Source organism: Betta splendens, chromosome 21, assembly GCF_900634795.4.
Source record: "Betta splendens chromosome 21, fBetSpl5.4, whole genome shotgun sequence".
NCBI lineage: Eukaryota > Metazoa > Chordata > Actinopteri > Anabantiformes > Osphronemidae > Betta > Betta splendens.
The window spans coordinates 13384809-13397932 of NC_040899.1; the positions used below are offsets into that span (position 1 = coordinate 13384809).

The following is a 13124-nucleotide window of genomic DNA, read 5'->3' on the forward strand; positions in this document are numbered from 1 at the left end:
GGTTGTGATTGATAAAAAACAATAGTTGAGTTAGCCGCAGGCGCTAGAGACTAAATTTAACGTTAAGATTTTATCCCGAACACTTAACCGCTTAAGAGTCATGTGGTTTGTGGAGACCATCTCAGCTGTCAGTGGGTGAGAGGTAGATAACATCTTCACATTTACACCTATAGGCAATGAAAGAGAGGCCAATGAGGCCAAGTGGATTCGGGCCCAAGCTACTCTAGCTGTGAAGCTACATTAACCAAAAACAATACAACTGTGTCAATTAATATTCAATGTTCAGTTTTAAGAATCAGAATGCAATGTGGTCAAACACTTGCTGTGTTGTGCCTTGGTGTTGTTTTGAATGCTGAGACATATTCAGCTCAATGGCGTGGCACCAAGGTGGTTTTTAGGAGGTTTTTAGAACTCTCAACAAGCACAAGCACCAGGCCAGAACTATAACACCTATTTGATTGGGTAAACAAGGGGTCTGACGAAAAACGAAACACAACACTACAACACTTGCTAGGGTTGAAGCAAGGCTTAGAGTTATGCACTTAGTTGGTGGTGCCCTCACAAAGATAGATGTGTGTGTGTGTGTTTGTGTGTCATTTCAAGCTCACGTGGGTGGACACACCCTCCTAAAAAGCATGCCCATAAGCCGGTGTTACTAAATAACCCCAAGCATGTTGTTAGTCCTCAGCCTCTTGCTCAGTGACTCCGTTCCCATGGCCCAGATCTACCTTCCACTGACTGGGACTGAAGAAATCACGGAGGAACAGAATTTTCAAGACAGCAGTTTTATGTGGAGCAAGACGGTCAAGTAGTATTTAAGGCTAGAGAGGATAAAAATAAAGAACAGAAAGAAGGAAGGATGGAAAACAAGCACACCAGTAAAAAAACTGGAAGCAAAGTGACACAAAAACAGCACCACTGCCGACCTGTGTTTTTAGACCGTTCTTTCTATTCCTGTTTGACTTGGATATAGAATCCCTGTGCACTTCCTCCATAGATCTCCAAGCAAAACAAGCAGCGGATAAAACTCGGTTTTACAATGTAAACTGTTGATGTTCCAGAAATAGCCCTTGTAAAGTGTCACACAAAAACGCACTGCATATCTGAAAACGAGGACAAGAAACTAAAGGTTTGGAAGGGAGGGGGGAGTAGGCTAAGCGCTTCTGCTTCTAGGTTTTAATAAATGATGAAACCAAAATGTAACTCCTACTGCCACCAACAGAGCTTGGAAAATAGCGATTTGTCTCAAGCTACAGACGTGATCAGATACAGAAAACAGCAATAATACGAACATCCGTTTTTTTACTACTGTTTTTAAGCAACTTTGCCCTCTGACCTCTGGGCTGGGGTGGTGGCGGTGGGGGGGGGGGGGGGGGGGGGGGGGTATTCAAGTCCTCTGAGGCAGCTGTTTCAAAACCACTCCTGAGGATCTGTAGCGCACAGAGACACACGCCAAGCTCGGGTTGCACCAGCGCCAGCAGCGTTTTGGAGGGGGCGCATGGCAGTAGGCCTCCAGCCCTCTGCCGAGCATATCGCGCTGCACCTTTGGGTGCAGAGGCGCACGTGCATCCCTGTGTATGTGCCCGTTGGGGGAGAAGAGGGCTAAATGATAGTGAAGGGAAGGACAAGCTAAAACATGCACTGGAGCCAGCTGCACTCACATACCTAAGGAGTGAGGGAGGGGGTGGGGCTGCAGGGGAGAAGCTTCTTTTCTTAGATTGAAAATGTTTGGGCTGATATCTATTATTAGGATTGTAAAAAAAAAATATGGCAACATGAAGTGATGGTAGTCAGGTAGGACTATATCATCATCTCAGTGTAGGGTCAGCCTCAATCAGTTTGAATATGTATTATTGTATTACATTTGGTTATTAAGACTTGCTTGTGTTTCGGCACTTGACAAATATCCATGGACTCATTTCTAGTTTCCATGCAACACTTTAAACACAACTCTTTTAAGTCACATTCTGAAAAGCACTTCTAAAGCAATATTTAAAAGGTTGTTACATTTCTTTTAACACTGAGAACCACAGGGATGTATTTGTTTTGGAGGTAGAGCTTGTTATAAAGCTGCATATTAAATATTGATATAAGAACTGGTTGTTACATCATTTACAAAAGTGCTTTTTCCCTCATAATCTTTCCACGGTGCATTTTCTATCAGTAAGATTAACCACCAAACGCTGATGTAACACTTATTTATGCCAATCACAAGCTGCCCAGTGCTTTTGTCTTCTATTCCCTCGGTTTATCCCAATCATTTTATCTCTGTATCTATCATCGGTGATCGTTTTAATCTTTTAAAGTCTCTTAATCCAGCCTCTGTACAGCCAGCTTGTTCCGTGTCACAGCCTCCAAACCATAATCTAGCCCTGCGTTTTACAGAAACTGGGTTAGAACACATAAGTGACTCATAACACATTAAGACACATGAATAGAGCCACTCTTTATGTTGCCATAGGCAGGTTTTTTTATTGCAAGCCTCATGAAAACTAACAATTTAATATTTTCTGTTGTCTTTAAATTAAACTCCTACGTATTTGAGACTTTCGGGACACTTTCCTACTTGATCAGGTTGGCCAGTTGGCTTTTCCAGCTGCTGACTGGCTGAACACATATGTGACATAGAAGTAATAGTAGTAGCATATTAAGAGCTTACTGACTGAAGAACTCAACTTCTGATGCAACCATTATACCTGGCCAAGACCTCCAATTTATGACAGCCATTTCCACTAGTGTCCGACTATCGTAAGCCTGATAAATTGTCCATAAAATACTATTTAAATTAATGATTGAGTTATGCTGTTCTAATTATTTGGATATATTTTTGAATTTCAAACTTTACTACAACTTTTCCACTAAAACTGAACTACTCATTCATAAAAGAGGATTACTGTACAGGGCCTGTTAGGCCCTCTTAGCAGGCAAAAGTGATGCGTCACTGGTTGCTGTCAAGGCATTTAGCTGCAGTATCTTGTACTGAATAAACATGACTGTTTTGGGGTTGTTGGGAGATAATTCTTCTTATCAACTAGCTGCCATTCTCATGCCCATAAGGCTGGGTATGTTTGATTAAATGGTATCAAACAAACTGACTTAAAAGGGTTATAAAGCCTGGATCACTCAGTCACCATGAGCCAGCATGTGTCACAGGGATCCTAGTTTTACTTTATCTTACAGAGGATATTATGAATATTATATTATATAATATTATATTATAAATTAACATTACTGTCAATCTATTTCTTTTGGGTTATGAACAAAAAAATATAAATACCCACAAAACATTACATAAAACTCTAAATTTACAAAAGCAAGATAAGGAAATGCTACCATCTTTGAAGCCTGATAGTATATCGTGCTTGCAGCACCCAGACAACAGCCGTCTTACCCGTACTGTCAGTTAACACCAGTGCAAAACTGTCAGTACTGCTGAGCACCATGCTGGGTGGTTGAGGTTCACCAGATATGGCGTGTCAAACTAAGATAACAAGACAAGGGAAGAGCAGAAAGTGGCACAGGGAGGAAATGCTGGGAAGAAAGCAGCTGGAGACTGCATGAGACAATCATTTAAACAGTCACAGTCATAGGAACGACATAAAAACCACACACTTCAAGACCTTTACACACCTTACATCAAGTCTTATTGCTTCATATCTTTAAGCGTATATTGTTCCACACATGCTCTGTGCACATCCCAAAATGTAAACACACCTCTTAGTCCTACAGTCTGACAAGAATAACAGCTGAGCTTTGACCACACTGGTATGCAGCCAAGTTTATGATGTTTAAGCAGGAGAGTGCCATCTTTCCGCAGCTTCTACAGTGGCACCCGTTAGAGCTGAGTAACATCCACAAAAATGCCACCATACTAAACTGGTACTTGAGAGGTCAAAAGGAGTTTCATTTCCTGCTTGTGCCCATCAACATTTCCAAATGGAAAAGAATAATAGCACCAGATATTCTAAACTACTCAGAGAGACTATTTAGGAATAGTTTTTAAAAACACAAGGCAAAATTATAGTATATCCCTGCTCCATAGCCAGTAGTAGATGTGAGACTGCTGACCTGGGATCTGATGATGTGACCTGAATCCCAACTTGCCCCCAGCAGATGCCCAGACTTCTGAAGTTAATCCCAATTACCTCTGCCACAGCTGTGTCCTTTCTGTTCTTTTTCCTCCTTCTAAGCCCACTTTTTCTCCCTAATATTTACTATCTTTTGTCCCTTCCTGTCTTTCTCGCTCTCTCTCTCTCTCTGTCTCACTCTCACAAACCACATCTGCTGTATGCCATCGGCATGGCAGGTTCAGGTGCATAGCTGAAGTGAAGCTGGGCCATTGCCACAGGCAATTTATTCTTCACCAGATGAGTCCATCCACTTTTTCAAATGTGGACGGAACAAAATCAGGAGAAATTTAAAAATCAATGCCAAACTCTTCAAAAGCATAAATAAATGACACAAAGAACAATGTTATGAAGAAATACATGCAAGTACCAGCAAAATCAGATAAAAAAGCTGACCCTACATTTAAAAAAAGTATGAACAATAAATTAAACAACGAGACCTCCTGCTATTGTCTGCATCTGATAATTTGAAAGGCTAACAACTGTACAAGCTAACAAACATCTGACTGGTACCTTCCTAGGACTCTAGTCTAATCCTTACTATCACAGCATCAATATATAATATTGTGTCAATAAACAGGCCAAAATGGTGTCCCAAATAAAACATGGCAGGCCTAATTCCCAAGATAAGTAGTTCAGCTTCAGTCACTGGGAATCCCAGATGTATTCAGGTCAAGCATCAGGTCAAATACATTCAGAGACACCCATCTGTTGGGGTTTTTTCTTCATATGCACAGTCTTTGAAAAGGTCCAGTCAAAACAACTCTGAATATAAAATTGTATAACATAAGCAAAAGAAAAGATCAGTACAGTTACACAGTATATATATATACACACAACGTGGGCTTCTGGTGGCCCCTTCACGTTCCACACTTCCAGGGTTGCTGATATTGACAAACATCTAACAAAAAAAACAATTTCGCAGTTTGGATATCGCAAAAATGACAACAGGGTTCAGGGAAGAAGAGACGGAGGCTACACAAACAGGACAGAGCAGGCTCCATATGATTTCAGCAGCGGCAGCAGACTGGCGAGCAGCAGGCAGCGGAGGAGCCGACTGCGACCCAAAAGATGTGGCACGGATGGTGGAGGATTACGTCATCGCAAGAAAAAGGAGGACGCCTCATCACAGCAGAAGCCTCACATCCATTACTTAACGCCACACCGTTAACAGCTCCCGACCGGCGAGCACGAGCCCCCTTTTGTTTCTGTCATTGCTGCGCAGGACTACATCTGCCGTAACGAACGCGCGGCGAGAAGTGGCTGCAGGGTCGAAGCATAGGAGCTCGCCTGTGACATTTCCAGGGAATGACACGTACGTGAACGCGGCAGTAACAAACAGAGCTTCGCCAGTCGTTTGGCAGTGAATGACAAAAACGCCACAAATAAAGTAGCACACTCGACTCTATCTCTCCGCAATTAAGGCTACGCGGTAAACACATTAGCTCGTTTTCAGAAAGACTTGCGTCGTAAATGCCCCACAAATCACCAATTAATGCTCATTAGGCTGAATATGACAGTGTAATGCTACATTTAAAGCCCCTTTCGTATGAGAACTGACGCCGCACTGGTTCCATTGAACGCCCACTGGACTGTGTCATTAAAGGGCTTATTGTACACTGCATAATGAATGAGTTGTTAAAGGCCCATTTAACTACAATAAATACGTCGATCAAACCCGAACGAAGCTTGAATAATTCACTGGACGTTTTGAATGCATACCAATACTGCGCACTGTGGATTCGCCACAGTCTCGCAGTTACGCAAAGTATACAGCGAGATATTGAATGGGCTAAGGAGCAGCTAGCTAATAAGTAAGCTACACCACCACTGGCGACCAGGGTTAGTTTAAAATATGTATATAGCACGGCTTTCTTCATCTGGCGGCCCAGTCAAACGGGAATACGCGTTATTAATAAACGCACCATCTGCTGAAGCAGTAATTTCTACGTTATTTCGCAATACTGGGTATTTCTGGCTGCACGGACAAGCAACTTAGATGCCAGTGACAGCGCTAAGCTAGCTAGCTAACGTCAGTTGGCTGTAAAAAAAACTGGTGGCCTGTGGACGAGTGTCTTTCTTACCGTCATAAACTGCTCCAGGGGCGTCCAGCTTTTAAGGAATATAATTGTTTCTGTATTAGAAAATGGTTTGTGCAGGGGCGATAGAGCCCGGACATCCAAAATCAGTTCTCCCACTGCCTATGAAACCCGAGCATCTTCATAATCACCGTCTTCATCAATACTCGGAGTCCGGCGACGTTTCACACACATCCATCCAGCAGAGCGGGGCCTCCTCCGGGCTCGACCATGCGACTGGCTCGGCGACGACGGATAATCCACAAGACAGGAGCCCCCGCAGTAACCATTGGCTAGACACGGCGACTAGCACTCGATTCAGATCGCCACAATGTGAATTATATTCCCACGCGCGCGTAAAAAAAGACGAAATGCGATCAACAAAGCGGTTACAAGTGGAAACGTTTGCGTGTAAAATCACGAAATAGGCAAACGTTGCGTGTCTGGCTTCCCCAACATGAGCCTGTCCGTTGTTGTCAGTGTTCCCTAGACTGATCTGCAGCTGCTTTGCCTGCCTGCCTTGCAGCATAGCAGTGATCAGTGTAGTGACGTAATGGCGCAGACGGAGCGGAAGGCGCGCTGTTTGTTTTTCAACGCACCCCATCGAGCGGCCTACGAGATGTGTGCCATGAAATCATATCTTTACAAATCGTATTCAATGTTGTAGGTTAAAAATCTGCCCTATGCATATTTTACTACTAAAACTACTTGTGAAGGGGAATAAACCATATCTAAACTGTTTACTATGGATAACATACATTTTCCTATGAGTTGTTTTATGAATTTGTTCAACAGCTTTGTAAAACCAAGGATTTGAACTATACACTTCATGTTTTTTGGTGTGTTTTTTAATTTTTATTTTGTTTTACTGTTAAAGTGGAGTGTATCTTAACAGAACATGCACACAGTCCAAGCAGGTCTCCACAAAATGACATTAGTGTCTCAGAGTTTCCTCTGGTTTGCAGCATATTTTTCTAAACACTGGGGTTGAGAGATATTGTGGTGACAAATTGCCTAGACTACGTGTATTGGATGGATTTGTTTGTTATGTTGGTTGAATACCTGAACTTAAAATGGTCTGGACTACCAGCAGTCGTCTCTTTACTAAAGTGAAGGTCAGGCTTTAAATCTGTGCATTTCCCATTTTGTCAGAGGGGGGTTATTTTTCTGATTTGACTCAACTATTCGACTGGCAGTTTGAGTATTGACTAGTGGCCTTGGATCCATTCACAGACCCAAAAACTGTAGCCTACTGTAACTGAAGTGTTTGTGCCCTCTAGTGAGCTGCCATCGTCACATCTGAATTAGTCACTGGGCTTAAAGGCACCAAATTTTCCCCGGCAGCCAGTGGCTTGTTAAACTGGGTCAGAACGCACATCAGATATCCTGCATTTTGTCTTACAAAAATAACCACATCAGCATCCATAGTATGGATGAAACAATGGCCCTGCTGACGTGTAACATGTTCCTTCCATGCACAGATGTATTATGATGGCCTACCTCTGGTCACCCCTGTGTCATGTCTAGCTTATTATCCATCAGTGTATGCAGCTCTTTTTTAGCTTTTGTTTAACACAAAGACACTTATACATAGATATATTGACTTAACCAGAATGTATTTTTACATGAATTTAATTATTTAGTTAACTCTGCCCATATGAACGTTTGCGTGGGTTTAAAAATAGCCGTATATAATATAATATTATATAACATATATATATAACTAACTAATCTGTGGCCCTGTCATTAATGGACACAGAAAACAATTAAGATTTTTAGAAAACTGTCAATGTAGAATTGTGGGCTGTACTGACCTCAAGTGGTTGAAAAAGAAATATTCTACAAACAATAGTCGATTATGCATCTTGTTCTGTAGGGCCTACAATGATGTAAGAAAATGAAGTGGAGTGCTGAAAGCAACACAATAGGACCATTGTTGCTGAAGTGCATATCAAAAAGAACACTTTGTTAGTTAGAGAAATGATGGACTAGACCTAAAAAGAGTGGCTTCTCACAGTTTAAAAGGATTGTTCCATTCTTTCACTTGTATTCCAAAGAATATCTGATTAGAATATTATTATTATTTGGATACAATACATTCAGGCCATGTGCTTAGGAGAGTCCTTAATGATGAGTGTCAACTGTCAAAGTCTACAATCTCCTTTACAAACATGGAGGGTTGAAAAAAACACGCAGTGCAAACTGTAATGACTGACAACAGTATTGCTGCTTTACCAGTTCTACTGTTTACATACATTTTATGTCCTTTTTTCTCAAAATATGTTCCTTCAAGTTTTGATCCCAAGCAACATTAGTAATTGCACCATTCTATATTTAGTTCAGTCCAGAGGGTACACGTAACATAATTAAAGCACCCTTTTAATATGCAGACAGAAGGCCTAAGGGAACAATAAGCTGCATATTAAGATCATTATCACTCAAAAAATTAGTTAGGGTCTAGAGTGGTAAAATCCCTAAAGGTTATTTGAGATTTGACCTGAGACACATAAAAAACAGCTGTTCATTAGGGGAATATTGAATCATTAAGTTAATGTTTTTTATGAATTAGATGTAAAATAGATAAAAAGGACACATGAAAAAAACTGAAGGATAGGATTTTTATATAGTTTTGAAGAAAAAATTGTATTTTCCAGTTTTGTATTATGATAACACATTTTTATATAAACATTAGATTTAAGATCTTTTAGCTAAGGTAGAATTATTATTATTTCTATATTGACACCAAGATGCAAGCAGTGATGTGTTTAGATGTCAGTCCATTCAATAGTGACCGTAGAACTGTTCATGAGGTACAGTGACATTATTCATTATTCTAAACACGGCAGCCCTCTTCCTTGTCTTTTCAAACTTTCTCCTCCTTCAGCAGTGCAAGGATGCCTTCCCTTCTGGATGTGTACGATGGATGTTTAAGCTGAAGAAGGTGAGCAGGGAACAAGTTCCCACTGGGAGCATACATCGCCTCTCCTTTCTGACCCATCAGAGTGCGCAGAGTCCTGTTTCTAGATAGCATCTTATCATAAAACTCTAATCCTCCTTTGGCATAATCTCGGGACACTCCAGCCGCACGTCTGTCAGAGCTATTTTCAATCCATTGGTTGACAGCATCAGACGTTAGGAAGTATGACACGGCGCCAAGACTCAGTGCCACGACATTTGCAACTCCACGAAGCAGAGCTGGCCCGGCATGGAGGCCAAATACCTGCTTTAAAACCACGCTGTACACCCAAACCCCACTCAGGCAGAAGGGGGCAACGACAGCATTTAGGACAGGTCCTCCAGACTGCAATCGAGCCACCTCCCGGGCTATAGCAAACTTCTGTGCCTCAGGGGAAAACACCAGTGCTTCTTTCAGAGCAGAACCAGTGTCACTGCTCCAGTCAACTGGTTTGCCGTTAATGAAAACAATGCGGTTGGTGATTCCACTGGAGTCGTCGCTTGTGCTGTTAAAGTTCGCTGGGATTCCAATTTGGACACCTGCGGGGAGCCAAGGGACTCCAGCACCAACTGGATGGAACCCATAAGAGGCAAAAGCAGAAAACTTCTTGGGGGAGGTGAGGCCATAGTCTTTCAACACCTAAAAATTAGAACAACTTTCAATTAAGGTATGATACAATTTTATTTTCATGGCATATTCTTCATGCTAGTTCTCATACAGTGTTTTTCAGTAGCTGCCAGTGAAGTGCAATTCTGGTCTTTATCAAATACGCACCATCAGCAAATAAAGATCAACAAATTACCTGTTGAAAAACAACTTGCAGCTTTGAAGACAGTGTGACTTCCTGTCCGTTGTGCCAGGCCTGATAGAGCTGACGATAGGAGTTGTCGGGGAATACGTGATAAAATATTTTGGCCGCAAAGATTCCACCACAGCTCGCGACGAGCAGCGGAGTCCGGTATTTCTGAAGAAGCGCCGAGTACTTGAGGAAATGAGACGCCATGTTACGTTCTCTGTGCTGCTGTAGGCTTCAGAAGGTGGAATCTGTGCGATACAGTACGTTACATCATTGACAATACCAACATACCAACATACTTGCTCGTTCGTCATTTGTGGGTGAGGTCAGGTAGCAAATATTCTTTACGTTTACTTAATTTTCTTTTATTACAAATACTTAACTGGAGCTAGCTAATGTTACCCATCCTGTAGTGAAGTTAACTAAGGGCGTACACGTAACGTTAGTATTTAAATAGCATTGTCTCTAAATGGATAATTTGATTTAAAAAGGCAAGGCATTTTGTGTCTACATATTAAAAAAATTATACACTTACGGGTTCACCACATGTTTACAAGGACAGAGGTGTCGTCCGTAAAGCGGTTTAGCTATCGCCGCGATGTCGTGCGACCGTTTTACGACAATTAAAGGAACATGGTCTAACGATCAGATTAGCCACAACCTGAAATCATCAACGACATTAACTAGGAATGGAATAGTTATATAGCATTAAATTTAAAACGTTAACTAACATTTGCTAATTGCTTAACATGTACATCACTATCATGCATTTACGTAAATCACATTAGCAGACTCCACCTGTTCACCTGAAAGTCATTCAATAGCGACAACCAATGTGTATTTATATCTGTTATAACTGATTCAAGTGACAGTTTATAACTGACCTAATTTTATTATGCATAATTTTTAAGCAACTAGTGAATTGATTCATCAGTTGGATAAAAATCATGCATATTGAAATTAGGTCAGTTTAATTAAGATTTGACAAGCTTGGATAGAACGTAGAAACTTCCATGAAACATGAAAGAAGCAATACTTATTTCGACAAATTCAAATAGAAAAAGTTCATCAATCCTTTAATACTTGCAAAACTGAAAAACTGTGCAAAACTCTCTGTCTATTATCCAAGAAACAAATGGAATAATTTAGTGGAATGAGACAGCTGTAACACGAACAAAAAACAAACTCAGAACAATACAATTCAGATTTAAACAATTATATTTTACAAACACACACACACACACACACACACACACACACACACACACACACACACACATATATATAAACATAACAGACATAAAGCATATACTTATTTTATTTTAGGAACTTTTGCTAACTAGGTCTACAAATATTTGAGTTTTCATTAATTCCTTTGTGCAAATACAGTTTGTACTTTATTTTCCTCTATTGCTTCTAAATATTAAAACAAATCCTGAATACATATAAGACAATAATTTCAATAACATCAGTTTAAATTTTAACAATTTCAATAACATGTGTGTAATAGAATGTGTGTATGGCTGTGTCAGCATCTGGATCAAAGATTCCGAGGCTTGTACTTTTACTACAGGAAGCTGGAGAGAATGCTGTAAATTCACCCTTACAGAACCCAACCATCCATAATCTATACACTGGGTGTGCCATACTCTGAGCATCCAATGCTAAGACACCCACTTCCCACACTTGATTGTCTCCAACTTCCACAACCCAGCTGTGACTTCCTGAGCTGAGTGCCCAGGACACAGAGGTGATGCTCCATTCTCTCAGGATTTGTAGGAAGAGACTGTTTTAGTCCACATCTCACAGTGGTCAAACTCTTCAAGATTACAGGTGAATAGGACACAATCTCCTTCATTTTGGACCAGACACTAAATTTCCCAAGTACTTGACAATATCGACCAGGGTTCTTTTGACCTGCTGTGCGTCATCGGGTAGAACTCCTTTGAACGCCTACACAATACAAACAGGTGTCTGACGGTCGTCTCAGTGCATCTTAAACCTCTCGTTGTGGATCCTGCAGACATAATGCCACCACCTCCGGGAGAAAGGCCTCGAACAAACTCTTCAGCACCAGATTGCGAGGCGTTTTTTAGACACACACACACGCACTTGCACACAGAACACTGGCGCAATCTTTTTGTCTGACACGCGAACGTTACAGAAGCTGTGACCACAAGAAAGCAGCATCGGGTCATACCGCACACGAGAGCGCCTGCGCCGAATCAGACGAAGTGGAAGCCACGTTTAAAGTTCAAGACGTGGATTTAATGGTTTAAAATTCACACCGTCTCCTTCTAAACTTAATTAACGTAATCGCGCCCTCTTGCTGACTGGGCGATAGTGAATGATGGAAGTGCGCCTCTTATTGGCTGTCGACATCAAAGACATTTTCCTATTTGCTGCTTGGCCCGTGACGTAACAGCAATTTAAGAAACACTCACCAGAACGCTCCTAGGCGCATTGTTAGTTAGTTTAAATGCGCCTTTTTCTGCTTGGTAATGCACTGTGTATGTTTAATAGTTTTTTTATATTTTGCTAGTTAGTTCAGCAATGTGTGTGTTGTCAATAATTACATCACATATCGTCATAACTTAATTTTAGTATTGTATTACTGAGGAGCCTTGTGTTGTTTTTTTTTTTTTGCAGAATTATTAGATGTGGTGTATGGTGGGAGTGTAAAATGTTCACCCAAAGTGAACTGTGTTTCAGACTGTCTCTGTCCACCCCCTTCGGATGTTATCAGCCATAACGAATGGGCTGATCGGAACTTATCAGCGCATTCGTATGGGCCAGTAGGTGCCTGCTCTGCCTACTCGCTAATAGCTAACAGCTAGCTAAGTTGCTATGTTAAGCAGCTTTAGAGGTTATTGTGGTTGGGGTTAGGGCTGGATAACGGGTGGGGGGTTCAAGTTACAGTTAGCTAACACAATACAGCTAGCTACTTGCTAAGTTATGGTCTCTAATAATTCAAAATCACAAACTTCGATCGTCACGTCTGAACAACAACCGCTCAACAGCGCCCCCACTGGCTCTGCTGGTTAAATCATCCGAGCCGTGATCAACCTTACGGATCATTGACAGCGATCTACTGCACCTATTCACCGCTGCCAGCAGGTAGATGGGCACCTACCGGCCCATACGTATGGGCTGATAACCACTGATAA

At 41.4% G+C, this 13124-nt stretch overlaps 2 protein-coding genes across 3 annotated transcripts in view; both read right to left on the reverse strand.

Annotated features, from left to right (window-relative positions):
• The window catches only part of ptpn4a (protein tyrosine phosphatase non-receptor type 4a), a 44552-nt gene extending 37805 nt beyond the window's left edge, over nucleotides 1–6747 (reverse strand). For both annotated transcript variants that reach the window (XM_029137822.3, XM_055504766.1), the window contains exon 1: nucleotides 6212–6747. The gene's annotated coding sequence lies outside the window, so the exon portion shown is untranslated. The remainder of the gene's footprint in view (nucleotides 1–6211) is intronic.
• Nucleotides 6748–8809: 2062 nt separating this feature from the next.
• On the reverse strand, nucleotides 8810–10643 carry tmem177 (transmembrane protein 177). The gene is made up of 3 exons (XM_029137825.3): nucleotides 10493–10643; nucleotides 9964–10205; nucleotides 8810–9800 (listed from the first exon to the last, which is right to left on the reverse strand). Exons 2-3 carry the CDS (start codon nucleotides 10162–10164, stop codon nucleotides 9069–9071), a joined length of 933 nt encoding a protein of 310 aa, XP_028993658.1. The 5' UTR covers nucleotides 10165–10205; nucleotides 10493–10643; the 3' UTR covers nucleotides 8810–9068.
• Between the last annotated feature and the right edge of the window lie 2481 nt (nucleotides 10644–13124).

Bases quoted from the DNA above. Each gene is read 5' to 3' on its own strand.
- tmem177 (XM_029137825.3), bottom strand. From the start codon at position 10,164: ATGGCGTCTCATTTCCTCAAGTACTCGGCGCTTCTTCAGAAATACCGG. The intron at 9,801-9,963 runs GTAATTTGTTGA...TCTAATTTTTAG, and splicing joins TGCAAGTTGTTTTTCAACAG to GTGTTGAAAGACTATGGCCT.